Source organism: Lycorma delicatula, chromosome 4 (assembly GCF_047948215.1).
Source record: "Lycorma delicatula isolate Av1 chromosome 4, ASM4794821v1, whole genome shotgun sequence".
Taxonomy (NCBI): domain Eukaryota; kingdom Metazoa; phylum Arthropoda; class Insecta; order Hemiptera; family Fulgoridae; genus Lycorma; species Lycorma delicatula.
Window position 1 is genome coordinate 66,171,631 of NC_134458.1, and position 17,283 is coordinate 66,188,913.

Below are 17,283 nucleotides of genomic sequence, written 5' to 3' on the forward strand. Positions count from 1 at the left end.
ACTTTTTAGGTAAAACTGCTCATATAATCTTGCTGTCCCCCATATCCAAACCTTGACTGGCATTCATTCATTGATATATTTCATTGTAGTCTTCATTAAACTTCTTATGAACTCATTTATCAATCCATTGTGTTTAATGATCGGAACAATTCATGCTCTGATGATTAAAATGATCCATAATTTCATCATGTTTATTGAATTATTATCCCTGAATTACATCTTCTGTTTGTTTTATCTGTTAAATTGTAGGTATCCGAGATAGAAAAACAGTAAGTGTTCATTCAACATTAGCAGAACTAGGAATGGATTCGATGATGGCTGTTGAAATCAAACAGATATTAGAGCAACAGTTTGAGATATTTTTAACATCGCGGGATATTCGAGTTCTTACAATCTCCAAATTACAAGACCTATCTAAGAACTTTGATAAAACTGTAAACCACCAAAGAATATCAGGTAGTCATTTAATTATTGTCAGTTAATTTCTTGTTTTTACTGTTTGCTATGATTTCATCATCTTTAATTATTTATTCAAGTATCAGGATAGCCTAATGGTTAAATCCTTGATTTTTTTAATATATGACTGAAGAACAGTCTTATTTTTAAATAGTTCTAGCTCTACCCCTGACAAAATATTTTGGTCTTTTGGTAATCTGTCAATTTTCAATTTACAAGAGTAAAAAGAAACTTAGATTTAAAGGAATAAATTACTAGTATGAAAAAAAATGACTGCATTTAAAATGAATTTTTATTAAAATAATGGCTGTTTTTAATTATAATTAATAAATAGATTAGCAACGATCTCAGGTTTAATTTGTAATGAAAAGGCAAGTTTAGCTTATGTAAAATAAATTTTAATGAGATAATCTTGGTTTTAGATTTATTTAAAAAATGCCTTATTGCTAATTTCTTTCCTTGTGTTTAAAAACATAAAGGTTATTAAAAATTATATAATACTAGAAGATTTATTGTCTTGTTAATAAAGACTTACAAATATTTTGTTTCTGGGTGTAGAACATTGTGTAGATAAAAGAAATTGATTAATAATAAATATAAAAGCAAACTGTAGACAATTAAAACCATTAATAAAGAAATTAAATCTAAGACTTTGGAAGCGCTACAGGAAATGTTTATATCTATATTTATGAAATAAACTAAAAATAAAAAAAAAAGATATAATACAACCTACATTAAAAAAATACTAATAATTCAACACGACGTCATAAGTAAAATGGCAAAGAGCATTCGTTATGACCTTATGGTTCTGCAACAACTGAAAGGAAGTACCATCCTGGAAACTGAAAACTGGTAAAGTAAGATGCAAAATTAACAGCTAAAGGAACATTTAATAAGTCACCAATAAACAATGTCAAGTACAAATTTACTACAAGCCATTGGAATTTATTAGCGACTGAAAATTGTAACATTAATGCCCCTTAATATTTCTTAAAAAATTAATCTTCCTATGAATACTCCTATGGATGGTAAAACTTGGCTACAGTATAATCCACACCAGTTAAACTTTCTGCTGGGGCTGGCTACTATCCTGTTTGACTTTTTCATTAATAGAAATCAATTATTTACTAATTTAATGTATTATTTTTCCTACTTGCTGTTTATTAAGCACTTTTGTAGAGATTTCTCCTTTATTAGAACATACTAAAGTTTGAATGTTGTTTTAAAAATGTTTTTCAAAAATTAAAATATGGAGATCTATGTTTATTATCTCAGCCGTTTACATAAAATTAACTATTCTGCAGCTATTACAATCCTTAACAAAAAATAGAAATATTGTTTATTGCTATCATAATTTGAATAATTTTAATTAAATAAATGTATTTCTTCCATTTTCCGATCATCTCAAACAGTACTTGTTCACCGATTATATTTTCATTACTATTTTTTAATATATGCATTAAATATATATCTTCTCAAAAGTAAAGAATTTAAATCTGTTATTAATTTCTAATATTTCCATGTTGTCTGTATAAAATGTGTGTTTATTATCTATAATATGATTAGCATAATTAGATTTCTGTTTACTATGTTATAGACTTAGTGTTCCTTAAAGGAATTTTTTAAAATTTCTGTTAATCATTTTTTTGTAAAGTTTTTACACTTTTGCTCCCCACATTCTATTTTATGAACTCCGGCTTCAGTACAAACATTTTAATTAGATTTGTTATTCGTTATTTTATTGTTAGCTTTAAAGGGAATTTTGTAATTACTGATTAAATGTTTTTTGAAACAGTAATACTTTAATTTAATTGGATGTAAAAATATTATTTTTACATTCTTAATGTTGTATTTATTGTATTTAAATTGACATTTTCAAATCAGTTTAATAATATTCTTTGTATTATAACCATTTTCAGAAAATTTATTAAATTAAATTTTGTTAAAGGAAAGGAAAGTCCTATAGCATTTCCCTTCTGTTAACCCTAGAAAAGTACACATACCTTCCCTGAGATAAATTATGTAGTATATAATTCTATTTTTATCGGACTAAAATATTTATTTACTTTTATCTAAAGAGATTAAGTAATAATTTTAAGATCCTTTTTCTTCAAATGTACTAAAGATTAAAATAAAAGCTCTGAGAGCTCTTTTCTTTAAGTGTAAATTAAATTCTTCATTTAACTTGATGTTACTCGTATCTTCTATATATTTATGATTCTTAATCACTTTACAGTATTTACTAATTTTTGGTGGTTCGAGTGATTTGATTTATTAATTTTTATTGGTTATATTGATTTCTGATATTCACCCGATGTTAATTATTTTTATCATTTTTTATATCAGTATCTAAAAAACAAAATGTATTATTCAGTTGTATTTCTACAGTCGTTCAGTATTTTTATAAAAGGTACCTAATTTAAAAAAAAATTAAAATACGTTTTAAATCAGCTTGTTTGTTTTTTGATACACCAAAATGCCATCAAAATGTATGCAATCCATAATTTTAATTTACGTGTATTTGTGATATCAGTAACAGTTATGTCTGTAAATTGTTAATACATTATGTAACTTTTGATACATTTTGTTATTTGCTGCAGATCATAAAAGCAACTAAATAGTTAATTTTATTTTAGCGATTGAGATGATAACCATACCTCTTTATATTTTAATTTTTCATGATTTTTATTTTGCATATTTATAATATATTCTGATAAAGCAGAAATTTCTGTTTAACATAGAGAAAATAGGAAAAAATAATACATTAGATTAGTAAATGATGATTAATTTTTATAAATTAATAGGCTCTGTTTCTAGGATACAATTCACTAGATTATGTTTTAACATAAAAGACTATTTTACATAAAATAAGCTAAGATAGCTGATCTCTAGAAAAACCGATAAGAATATTCAATTATTGTACAAATATATCTCGCTTAAATAAAATTTAGACAAGATTAATGACTTAAATTGTAATCACACTCTTTCATTATCAAATTGAATTCTCAAGAGATGTTGGATATGGATGTTTCCTTTAGTATTCTTAGCGACTCATCTTATAGTGAGAAAAATTGATTCTCGCTATTTTTCATTCTTCTTAAAATTTTTTTATGCTTTATGTTATTTATTCTAATTTAGAATCATCTTTTAGAATTAATTTATGGATTCCACTAAAGAAAAGAGCTCTCAGAAATTTTATATTTTCTTTAGTTCATCTGAAAATATAGGATCTTAAAATTATCACTTAATCTCTTTAGATGTGAGTAAATAAACGCTTTAGTCAAATCAAAACAGAATTATGTATTACATAGTTTTTCTCAGGTATTATGTGTACTTTTTTACGGTTCATATAGGCCCAAAACTTCGGCACAAAACAGAGGACATGTTTTCAGAACCATAATAAAACCTCTTCCAACAAGAAAAACCTGGCAGATCACAGGACACACAATATATGGATGATGAAACAAAATAACATCCAATCCTCTACGTAATGCTATCTCTCCAAACTCAACCTGAGCAATGTAAGCACCCTGTGCTTTAAGTGACTAAATCTAATCATATAATGAAATAGAATTATAGTTATAGCTCTCTGATAACACCCACAATCTTCACTGTTCACAGAGTGCTTATGATCCTTCTGCAGGTCTTTTTAACACAAGTTAAGTTGTGCTAAGTTTAACACAAGTCGGACCCTCCGACTTCTTTGGATATTCCTCACACATGTGTTCTTCATCTCCACAATGTGCGCAAACTGCGGGATGTTTACAGAACTTAGTCCTGTGACCAAACCTACAGCGCTTAAAACAGTTCTGGACATCTAAATACTCCTTGACCTTACATGAAAAGAAGTCTACAAACAACCTACCTTCCAGCAGTGAAGCTGTTTAAAAGTTTAGGACTAACCTCAAAAATCCAATGGTAGTGTTCCGCCTCGCACCTACCTGATTTAAATAGCAATCAACACTCAGACTTGAATGTAGCTTCATCCTTCTCAGTATTTTGCTCCCTAATGAGAGCCATTAATTCTTCCTCAGACAGCCATCGATCTATGTCATAGACAATCACTTTAGAATGCCTCCTGTGTTTAGGGTGGACTTTCATGTTGGTCTTTCTGACTTTAAAGGAGTCAGAGATGATGCACATAGTTTCTGTCATCAGCAATGATGACTAAAACCTTTTTTGTCTCTCTAATATTATGAATTCTCAGGTTCTGCCTCTTTTGTTGAAGGACGACCTGAAACTCATCCTTCATCTCCTCAGGTGTTTTAGTAGTTGCCCCCTCCTTTAGGTTGATGAACACAACCTCTGGCTGCTTATGGGAGAGACAAGCCTTCTGCCTCTCTTTCAGCACCTCTGCATACCATTTACGCTGAGGCAACCCCTACTGTGGACCATGGGAGGGCTGGAAACTATCTCCCTCACAACTTCTCTCACCTCAGGCATAATAGCATATTTTTCATAGCCTTGAGCTAAGGCCTCACCAATGGGTTTGAGTTCCCTGATCTTAGGGAGAATCTTACCTCACACATTAGCCCTAGCACTTCTTTGGTTTTCCAAAAATTCAGTTATGAAGTCATACTTTTCATCAAACTCCCGCACTAACGAGACTGAATCTCCAGTTCTCAATCTTTATTCTTTCCAGCTCACGAAGAACCGGAAGCACCTGCTCGCAACTCTTCATCCCCCAAAAGAGGATGAACAGTTGTCAAGCCCAACCTCAATCGGTTCCGTATTCTCTTTGCAAAGTTTAGTTTGCTTAGAGTTACCCTTTTTTCTTCAGTTTCAGACATTTCTAAAGTCATAAACACAACAAATACAATATTGTAAACCGTGTTAATTAATTAACACTAACACAAAATAAACAAAAACAATGTTTGTTTACAAACTATAAACATAAACACATAAAAACAATTGGCCAATAACAAGCACATACATTGATGACATTGACCAATAGCAAGCTACATACAAATAAAGATGGTTACTATCAACAATTGTTAAAAATAAAAAATAAAAAAGTAACAGCAAACTTAATAAAAAATAAATTTCAGAAACTGAATTAACACTAAACAATAAAAACAAATATACAAAATAACACAATGTAGAAATATTGGTTTCACCCCCCGGGTGCGCAGTTCAAAGGGAATTCCAACTACCCACCAAAGTGACCTAGATAGCCTGTCTACGCAAATTAATCTTAAATAAGACTAATAAAATATTTCAGAAGTCTTAAAAATCACAAAATCATAAACCAAATCATAGTGAACATAATTAACTAACAAACTATATTATAAAAATAAACTTACACCAAACAAGTATCTAAATAACAGAGCCTACACATAAACTCAACCTTTCCTCCTCATATCACGTATGATGAACACATTTACAGACACTAAGCAAAGTTCTGACAGAGCATTTCGAAATCCTGAAAACTTGGTTTGACTTTTTAAAGTCTGGCCATAATGTAATATTATATTTTAAATGAGAGTACACATAATCAAAGTTATACTGAAGTTATTATTATTTTCCTTGTTATTATAATTGAACAGTGTGCAATTTTGTTCATGCTTTATCAAATTTTTCTTGTCTGTTATTCAGAAATAGCATTGTTCAGCTGTCTTAAATACATTTCTGTATGCTGTCAGCTCTAATAAAAATGACTCTAACCTGATCATATCTTTGTTAAATCCATTTCTTTATGATAAGATTCCATTTTGCTGTTAAAAGCATCACATTAAATGCTTTCTTAAGAGTAAGATTAATAATTTTCATAAATTACAAATGTAACTGTTTTACAACCACATAGTTAATGTATAATAAAAAAAAAAAAAAAATAATGATGCCTCTTTTGTTAACAGAAGTTAAAAGTGGGTCTGGTAATTAATGAAATTAAATATCACCCTGGTAGCTAACAGAAAATATAAAGTGTTGCGTAACCAACTGATTAACAGTCAAAAGTGAGCAGCAGCCAGCTTTTTCCCTTATGACAATGAAAAATTTGAATAATTGTAAACAAACTGCTTTAATTATACAACAGTAGCAGCATTAACAATATTATTGGTTGCTACTGAAAATCACTATTTTAAGTAGCGACTATACAGTTTGAAAGTATGCAATGCAAATACATCTGTAAACAATGCTAAAACAAGAAATATAACTACTGACCTTGAGGTTATATAAATATGGATTATCTTGTCGATAACATTGATTATCATGTTAAAAATCTTTTAATTAACTTTAAAATTTGGATCAGAGATATATATCATAAGTTTGAATTGTTTCTTCAGAAGTGTTAAAAGTTTTGTTTTCATATCGTTCCAGGAGGTGACAGGAAAGAAACTGTAAACGACAATTTACAGTATTTACTAATGAGACTTATTGGAGATGAAAAATCTGCTGATGATATCATAGTTAAAATGCCATCTCTTTGCCCAAGAAGTAGTGTGTTATTAGGAAATAAAAATTCTATTATATTACTTCCTGGTATTGAAGGTATGTTTAATAAGGCATCATAATCTTTACTCATTATTTTTTTAAATGTATCTCATTAAAAAGTATGAAACATAAGGTTTTACTTTTATCAATTGTTAGATATTTTATTATTTGTTTTATTTAAGTTGTATTTTTTTTAAGATCATTTTTAAAATCTTACCAGCAATCAGTTCAGGCCAAATACTTTTGTTTTATACTATCGCTAGAGATAATCTAACTGTTTAAAATTATACTTCTTCCATGTGGTCAGAATTGTGCAGGTTATCATTTCAACATATCTCGTCCATGAACATCATTTTGAATTAACAAATACCCTTTCACATGTAGCTCTGGCTCTTCGGTAGTTGATTAGATGTTCTATTATTGGCTGGCGATTGTAACGTTGTAAAGCACGACAATGGTTTTACAATGCATTCCAACAGTTCTTGTTCCATCATAGGATGTGGAGGGTATCTTAGGATTCCCAGATGTTTATGGGATGCATTCATTTGCAGCATTCAGTATTGTAGCTGTAAAGCTGGCCAAATCCTGAAGAACATTATTGCTAACTACAAACTGCTGGCTTAGCGAGCTTATTAACTTATTCCAGTTAGCTTTTTCAGTGATCCATCTATGAAATCTCACAGAAGCGGAATAGTTTGAGGACATCGATATAATTATTGGTTTGTGATTGCTTCCATAAAGGTAATTTTGTCCACTCGTGGTGAGGGAACACAGAACAGATCATTGTTGGACCACATACCAAGAGATGATGAGATGAACGTTGGGGATCCATCATTTAGGAGGCAAAAATCAATGGATTGCCTTACTCTATTAATCATATAACCGCTAGATGAGCATGAGCTTGAACCCCAGGACAAGTAGTAGGCATTGAAGTAACCAAAAATAAGCAACAGAGTGGACTTGTCTTGAAAGATTACAAATATCTATTTCTGAAAAATCAGAGTTGGCAGACAGGTACAGGTACAGTATTTGTGTGGGCTCCCTTAACAAGAAGCTTTTCAGATGGTTTACCACCAGCTGTGTTGACTCCTGTCTGTAAAGGCAAAACCTTGGGGACAGGAACTTACGAAGGGATCCCACTAACTGTGGTTTCATTAGCTGTTAACTTCTTGCTCTTCCTAGTTAGCTCTGAAATAGTAGCTGTGAGCAAAACAGCTTGATCAGATAGCATCTGAACAAGCTTTTTAACTCACTGCAGGATCCGCTCTGTTGATTACCCACATTTGCAGGGTCTTGCCCTAATATAGAAGCAAAAGAGTAGTCTGGTTTAACCAGTTCAGTGTCTTTTTATATTCTCAGTGTGCGACTGGAAAAGAGAGCTTTTACTTGGTACAAATTTTGAGAATTGCCTCTCTTTAAAGGTTGGGCAATCTTGTGAGCAAGCTGAATGTGGTCCACTACAGTTAGCACATTTTTCTTTCTCCTTGCAGTTATTGTCATTGTGCCCTTCTTTTGCACATTGAGCACATATTGCAGTTTCTGTGCAAGATGTAGTATGGCCATACCCTTGACTATGGAAATATCATTGTGAATTGGGGATGAACATCTATACTCAAACTGATAGGTAACCTACTTTTATTTTCTCTGCTGGTACAAGAAGGTTGACGTTAATATAAAAGAGGGAGTAGGTTCCTCCATCCTGCTCTGACGTTTCATTATTTGTTTCACCTCTACAACACCTTGAGAACGAAGCTCATCGGCAGTTTCAGTAATATCGATCTCAGAAGGTCATGGCAAAATATACTCCTTGGCTGGTATAAAGGTTATATGGCATATTGTACTTCTTTGTATACCGACCATATTAGTAAGAAATAAAAGAGATCGGGCCTGCTCATCACTTAGCTTCTTGATCAGTATCGATTTGTCTCTTTATTTCCTGATATTCTTCACAGGAACCACAAGATCCCATTACTGCTTTATTGATTGGGAAAGGCGAGACCTTATTAAGGGAGTCACCTTTCTGATTATTTAGAACTATAAATCTAATATTTTTAAATTGTAGACGAGATGCATCACTATTTAAAATATTATCTTTAGTGGAACTGTTATCCTCATAAGACAACGCTGAATGAGATTGTTTCACAAGACTAGGTTTGGTGGTTTTTTCAGCTAGACCACCAACCATCATAGGAAAAATTTCAGGACTAGTAATTTTGGTCCCAAGAGTACCAGGGAAAGACAGTACCACCTCTGCAGAGCCCTGGCACAAAAAGGCTAGAGCTAAATACAACGGGGTTCATCCAGGTGCCTAAAGGACATTGTTTTAGACTCACTGCGTACACCCATCCAACCATTAGTTGCCATCTTGGATTACGGTTGTGGTTTGTAACACGTTGCAATGGCCATGATAAGAGAGGAATAAGAACGGATATAAGGATAGGAAGAAAGGGAAGGAAAGATGGGTGAGGTCAACAAACAGTTACCTTTCAGTTGCCTTTTACAATTGGCAGTAGATAACATGGGCCCAAATTCTTCCCACCACTCATTTGAGTGGACCCTGAACCCTCAGGGTGGCTATTTTTTTTTCAATTACTGTTTATTTACAGTATGATTTAAAATGTTCAGGGATATGTTAGAGCCGATATTGTTTATGAATTAGTTATCAAAATGATGATAAAATCTAAAAAATCAAGATAAAGTAAGACAAAAGAAAAAGGAAAATTTAGTGGATGTCATGTGTGAATTAGTAGGAATGTTGATGGTATAAATTAATTTAAAATTATGTCAAACTCACTTGCTCTAAAAAATTTAAATCTGGTAATTAAACTAAGTTATTATTACCCTTAATATAAAATGAATTTATTTTTTTTATTTATGACTTCCACATAGACAAACAAATTTCTATGAAAAAGTGAGGAATTTTTGTTTGAAATAAGCATTATATAGCTGATAAGAGCACATCTTGTATTGCTTTTCAAATTATTCAAGAATTTAATTTAATATTAAAAAAAATTCCAATTATAATAAAAATTTAAATATAACCTATTATGGAATTAATAAATCATTTTGAATTAAAAAAAATAAATCTTTAGATTAAAAAAAAATATATATAAAACGCAGGAAAAATGATGAAAAATGCAGGAAATGTGGAGGGATTGAAAGAGACAAGTCTCCTGACATTTGTGTTGGCTGCATAAAAGATATTGGTCTTGTCATACATTTATTTTTCACCAAGGTCTAACCAGTTAAATAATCTAACCACTTCTGAAGGTTTAATGTAGTTTCTGCAAATTACAAAGCTAGGCAATTCTAGGTTCAGTGTCTTTGCATGATGTTCATAGTTTTTTGTATTTCTTAGAAATTAATCTGTGTCACTTTGATGTGTTTGCAACCACTAAAGATTAAGGAAAATAATAATTTTCTATGTTCTTGTCCAGAAGGTTGGTGATGATATTAATTTGAAATTTAAACTTTTTTATCTATGCATCAAACTAAATTATTGAGTAAACTAAAACATTTTTAAAGAACTCCGTTCATTTAGTTTATTGTTTTTGTACACTCATTTATTTTGTTATGTTCAAGTTTATTAAGATGTGGTTCTTTTTTGGTATATGTGCAGAATATTAAGATTTTTACCAATGTTGCTGGAGTTGTGATTTTTGTCAATGAGAAGATTAGAATTTACTGACTCTATTTTGCTGTAGAGGGCTTTTAAATGTTCATTCTTTCTTTGTTTAGAATTGCATCCTGTTTGACCTATGTAAAACAGTGAGTGGATATAACAGCATTCTCATTACCTACTCCTATGCAAAGTAAATAACAACAGAATACTCACACCACAGTAATGAACATAAATTTATTAACTTCATGTATATCTATTAACAATTCATAGAAAATGGCTCACAAATTAAAAAAAATTGGATACAGTATAGCCTTCATAACAACAAATCATTACACACAGAACCCAGCCTCCAAATACTACGCTCCTGGAATACATAAACTAAGCTGTTCTGATTTTATAATATTTTAAACCCACAACATACGCGTACTAAATGGACCACCAGCATTTGTAAGCAGAAGTATGTGTGAGAAAAATAGCACCAGTCACTGATGATAATACAAAAAGAACTGAAAACCATGTAGTAGATTTTCAGAATGTGTTGTATATTTGATTTGGTGTATCATTACACAAATTAAATTGCAAATAAAAATAAAATAAATTCAAAAATAGATTTTTCTTAATTTTTTTATATTGTATTAATTTTAATTTTACTGTATAGGAGCAGCTTCTGTTATGCAACCCTTAGCAAAGAATCTTTACTGGCAGGTATTTTGTGTACAATATCCCTATAAAAATTTTTACAACTGCAGTGTATCAGCTATCGCTCAAAGTCTAATACCAGTAAGTACTTACATTTTTTTTATTTTGAGTTTTATATTTAAGACCACTTTGAAATTCTATAAGACTTACTCTTTTAATGTTTGGTGGATTTATACTTTTAATTTATGGTGCAATATGAAGCAGAGGTATCATTTTCTTAGAAGAAAGTAAATTTGCTTTCATTACACACATTTATTTAACTGAATAATAATTATCTGGCAATGAGTAATAAATGGACTGCTGTGCCAGAAAGTTAAATTAAACTGGTTTTTATTAAAAAGCTTTAATTTCAGTTTTCTAAGTGATACATGGATACTTAGTAAATGAAATTTTAACATCAGTTTACATCTGATAAATAGTAATATTTATCAAATAAATACTGTTTGTTTCTGCTGAAACAGTTCAAAAGTTAAGATTCACTACAGATTGATTGTATAAAGCTGGGAAAATCATGTAAAAAAAATTACTTGTTTGTAACTAATTAAGAAGATAAAATTTAACAAAATTTTCTCTTGAGTAAAATTAATTTACTATTCCTTATTCATTAGAAGCAGTGCGTAGTTTGCTACATCAATAACAATATGCATGCTGTATGTTTCTTACATATCAGTTGTACACAGTCACCAGTGAAATGTATGAATTGTTCTTCTCAGAACAGAATCCTCACCAATCTAACAGAAAGTGATGTAGCTGGGTGCAGTAGCTCTGGTAGTGTCAGAACTCCTGTTAGTTTTTAGATTTCTTTTCTAAGAATTATTGGTATATTAATAAATATGCCTACCTACTCTGTTATAAATGACTATTTTGCGATCTTGAGCTACAGGTTTTCTTCTAAGTAACTTTGATATTTTATTCTGTTTAACTATTTTTGTAGATTACAGTTTATGTATGTGCTGTGTATTCTTGCACCATAAGGTGGTAAGTTTCATAGGTGATTTGAGCAACCAAATGAAAGTTTTTCAAGAGTTTTCAGTTTTTTTGTGATCATTCATGAGAATGATCTGCTACAGATAGAATTAGCCAGAAATTTCTTATTTATTATCCCAAGCATCAGACTGTTCAGAAGCAGTGCCATGATTGCTTTATCCTTCTTTAGTGTCTGGGTCTATTTTAATTTTTATTTAATATTTCAGGATTTTTTCTGCATTTTCATACATGAAACCATAAGGAATAGCATGCATAAAATGAATGGCAAAAAGAAAACATGAAAAGGAATTTTCTAAAAATGAACACTTCTTAAATAAATATGTACTCAGATACTAGCTTCATAAGATTTCACACAATATAGATAGTGATTGTCTTCTTTTGTGTAAGATTATAATCAAGATCGATGGAGTGCCATTTCGTTCCGCTTTATTAACAACATACTGTTTACTCTAACCATTGCTTTCTGTCAGATGACAGACTCTCATACAAAAATAATGTACTAAAGCATTTATGACAGAGTAAAATAACAATATTTATTTTAGTTAGTTTAATTTTGTTTAATAAATTAAAAGATTTCAGAAATGTAAGATTTTTCATATTCAATAATAGTAACAGGTTAATCTAAAGCTCTCAGATAATTATCGGTTAAGTTACATATGATTTAAATTTAATCTTTCTTTAGTCTCCTTATTTTTTGTTACCATATAACCTATAAATATGTTATCCAGGCATATGTTGAGACACTGTTGTACCTTATAAAATGTCTCATAAATGTATTTATAACCAATAAGCTAACTAAGGATGTATTAAAATTGGATGAACATTTAGATTATAAAAATTCAAAACATGATAAAGGCAAGTAAACTGTATAGAGAGTTCAGAAATGAAATTAATTGAAAGTGCAAAATAGCAAAGATAAATTGATCAAAGTAGAAGTGCAGTGGGGCAAAGAAAAATATGGTAACTGGAAAGGTAGAAGTAGTACAAAAGGTAGATAGAGAAATAAAAGAAAGCTTTGGGGAAATGAAGCCAGAATGTACTGGTATCAAAGTATCAGAGGTTTATGTGCTTAGGTGAACATAGATTGAATTTCATATAACCTAAATTTCATGATCTTTACAATTTAATAGTAAGTTTTAAAATATAAAACTAATTTTAACATTAAAAAATGAAAAAGAATCTGGTCTGTATGAACTCAGTCCATTCATACTGTTGATGGAATGGAATGCTTGGTTTAGTCTTTCTAACCCTTTTGTAGTTTATTATATAATTTGGTACATGAATAATGAGCCCCTTTTTCAAAAAGAGCAAAGTGGTGGAATGGATATTGCATATCTTCCCTATGTAATAGTATCATATTTAAGGAAATTTCTTCTTTGAGAAATACTGCTATTTATTTTTATAAAGAAGTTTTGTAACATTCATAGATGGCAAACCTAAGGTACCACTTTTTTCAAATAACTATAAATGAAGCAATGCAATTTAAGCAGTTTATAATTTTAATAGCTTTTTTTTATAAAGTAAAAATATCCCCAGCATAATCAGAGTTCTCCAAAAAATATTTTACTTCAAATCTGAACAAATTAAAATTTATGAATTATTTTAAAAACAGAAATAATCGATGAGCTTAAAATACTGGGTGAAAGGGAAAATGGTTAGGTTAATTTATTTGCTATTGGACCAGTATGTCATTTTATTTAAGCAACACTGTGTTAAAAATTACCAACATGTCATCGACTTAAAGAACAGTGTTATTAACACATGCTGCAGTTCTTTAATAAATATTTAAAAAAATAGATCAGGCTTAAAAGTTGTTTTTGGAATGCCAGCAATAACTCTATTATATGAAGTTTTTACTGGTAACTCCCTATCCTTATTACAAACTTCTGTCTTCTATCATGTAGAAAATGAATGGAACTGACCGTTTCATTTCCATAAATTTTAATTTTTATAATAACAGAGAGTTATTAATACAATTTGAAAACTTTAAACATTTATACATTAATAGCAGCTGATTTAAACAACTGATGCTTTATGCTTTTTTTATTCAGCGATTAAAGTACACATATGAATGATTGGAGAGGATGCTATGACATTCTTTTGGAAACCATATCTTATGAAGAAAAATTTGGTTCCTCTCAAAACATTCTACTGGTGATTTATTGCCAAGTAAATATATTTGTTAATAATTATTTATATCATTAGTTTTTGACTATTAAACAAAGGCTTAACTGTTGAAAATTTTAAGATATCGGGAAATATTTCAGAATTCATATATGCTTTAATGATACAGATAAAAAATGACACAATGATCCTTGAACTAGCTTTATTCACTTTACAGGGTGTATTATTCTGCTCTGCAGAGTTCTTATTGTAAAAATAACCCTCATATGACAAAATATTTTCTCATTGGAGTAGCTTCAAAAAACTGAACCTATGTATGTCATTGTAATGATGCTAAGAATTTCAGCCATTTTTCACAGTTGGGTAGATAAAAAAAATTCTTCTCAACTAGTGAAATAAGCATTAAACTCCTTGGCAACTAATTTTCAAAAGTTATCTATGTAACTAATTCAAAAAGATAGTATAAATTTTAATAAAGGTCCAATCTGAAAAACAAAGAATAGATTAAAAAATATTAATATTTTTATTTTTAACAATCTGGCTCAAAAGAAATAACTTTAAAATTAAATTTAAGAGATGTCACAGGGCTTTATAATCAAGTAGAGCCAGATCTGTTTAATAGTTTTGATTCTTCTACAGTTAAAAATTACATTATCAATTCTAGGAATATTACAATCTGTTCTCAAACTGAAAATATCAGTGAGCTCAAGAAAATTCTTTCATGTAACAAATCTGTGCTAAAACTTTCACCTATAGTTACAAACTTGCTGAGTAAACTACTTACTAATTAAATGTCTTTTCTAGATTATTAAAAAAATAGTTGAGCCAGTTCTAGGTCCTTATAAAAATACAATATCACAACATTTTTAGATGAATTATTCCAGTTTATTTCAACTTTCAAAATTTTCTCTAAATTAAAATTTAGAGATCTAAAAACCATCATTTACAAATATAAAACAGTCCTCCAAAGTATTCTCTACACTATTAACCTGCTTTTTATATACCTCTATTGAATTGAGAATAGTGCTTTTATATTATTCAAGAAAATAGTGCTTGACCAAATGCAACACAGTTAACAGTTTATAAAACTTTGTAAAAAGACAAACCGTTCGTTGATCTTATTTTTATTATGGATAGATTTATGTAAATAAATCTATATGTTTGTAAAACCTTTAATATTATAAATTAATAAATTTGTGTGGACCTCTATACAAACTTGTCATATACTTTTCCTCAAATAGTCTTTATCCAGATATTGAATTGTTACACTTAGAACTGGACTGGACTACACGATTTGATTTAATAAAAGTTTATTTGTAAAAATTTTATGAAATAACTATCATATTTTCAAAATATGTGTAGGAAATCAAGAAGTATATACAACCTGAAGATAAATTTGTAATTGCAGGCTACTCTTTTGGAACTATTGTTGCAATGGAGGTAAATTTTTTTTATTGTTTAATGTTCATTTATTGATTACTGTTTTTGTTCCTTTGATTATTTTTTATAAGCTATGTACTTATAACTGTAGATGTAATATTACTTAGATAATAATTTTTTTATTAATGACTGAAGTGCAAATTATTTGAAAAATTATTATTTCAAAGTTGGCAATAAAATAACAGCTGATCAACAATTTGCAGTACTGTATTAGTTTTTAAATCATTCTGTAAGGTAAATTAAGTATATCGGGTACTGTGAATTATGCTGTCATTAGCGAAGGTTTGCTGTGAATTTTAGTTTGAACGTCATGATCTGTTTGTCATTGAAGTAATGCCGTACTTATTTACAATAGAGGATTTTCAAATTTTTCTAACTTCGCTTTGTTTTATTCAACTATCTTACCCCATTTTGTTCAGAATTATTAAATTCTCTACAAGTTTTGTTTAAAATCTTTATGTGTTTATTACCCATTAAACAAAGCTATTATACGTCAAACATAAAAAACTGGATTCTTTATCCAAATTTATTGGTTTTTACCCCAGATTTCTCAAAACCTACTGCTGATACAGTTCTGGGACCTATTTTATTTGATTTTTCAGGTCAAAAAACATAATAATCACTAATTTTTCCCTTAATTAATGTTCTAAAAATTTCAGTACGACCTCATTTCACCTGGGTAGCTGTAATACAAGTGAAATAGTTCACTAGCCGTAACTCGCAAATGAAGCATTTTAGAACTTAGGTTTATATGAAATTTTTCCATTATTTTCTTGAATAGAATAGATTATGAAAGTACGGGGAGGACTTCATGATACATTCTCTACATACGAGGTTGATCAAAGTTAATAAGTTATTAATTTTCTCTGTTTATCCTGTCCTCTTCTAAGTCGTCCTCCTGTGATATTATACACTATTCCAACGTACCTTCCAGTTTGAAAAACATTGGTGAAACTCCTCTTTGGGTGTCGCTGTCAGCTTGGTTTTTAAATTTGGCATTATTTCATGTATTGTTGAAAAACCATGTCCCTTAAGTGTCCTTTTAAATTTGGGAAATAAGAAAATGTCAGAGGGAGCTATGTCTGGAGAATAAGGTGGTTTGCGTCATCACAACTGTGTTATGTTTTGCCAAGAACTGTTGGACAAGTAAATCGGTGTGTGCCGGTGCGTTGTCAAGGTACAAAATCCACAAGTTATCTTTCCAAAGTTTGGGTCGTTTTCTCACAAAAATTGCATAAAATTTCTAGGTAATACTCCTTGTTGACAACCTTGCAGTAGGAATTTGTGATGTACAATTCCATTAATTAATGAAAGTGGTTAGAAGGATCTTCACATTTGACTTTGCGTCTTTGCTTCTCAGAAAACTTCCATTGTGACAATTGAGTTATCTTCTCGATGTTGTAGCAATACATCTGCGTTTTGTCACCAGTTATGACGCGTTTGAGCAAGTTCAGGTTGTCATTAAGCATTTGTTCAATGATGGTTATACGATGCTGGTTTTGTTGGAAAATTTAGCAGTTTCA

General features: G+C 30.0%; 1 protein-coding gene across 2 annotated transcripts in view; it reads left to right on the forward strand.

The window, feature by feature from the left end:
- The window catches only part of LOC142323491 (fatty acid synthase-like), a 232,107-nt gene that overhangs the window by 197,390 nt on the left and 17,434 nt on the right, over window positions 1-17,283 (forward strand). For both annotated transcript variants that reach the window (XM_075363214.1, XM_075363215.1), the window contains 4 exons: window positions 250-456; window positions 6,775-6,945; window positions 11,169-11,290; window positions 15,683-15,760. In XM_075363214.1, the coding sequence (XP_075219329.1) occupies window positions 250-456; window positions 6,775-6,945; window positions 11,169-11,290; window positions 15,683-15,760 (578 nt within the window). The remainder of the gene's footprint in view (window positions 1-249; window positions 457-6,774; window positions 6,946-11,168; window positions 11,291-15,682; window positions 15,761-17,283) is intronic.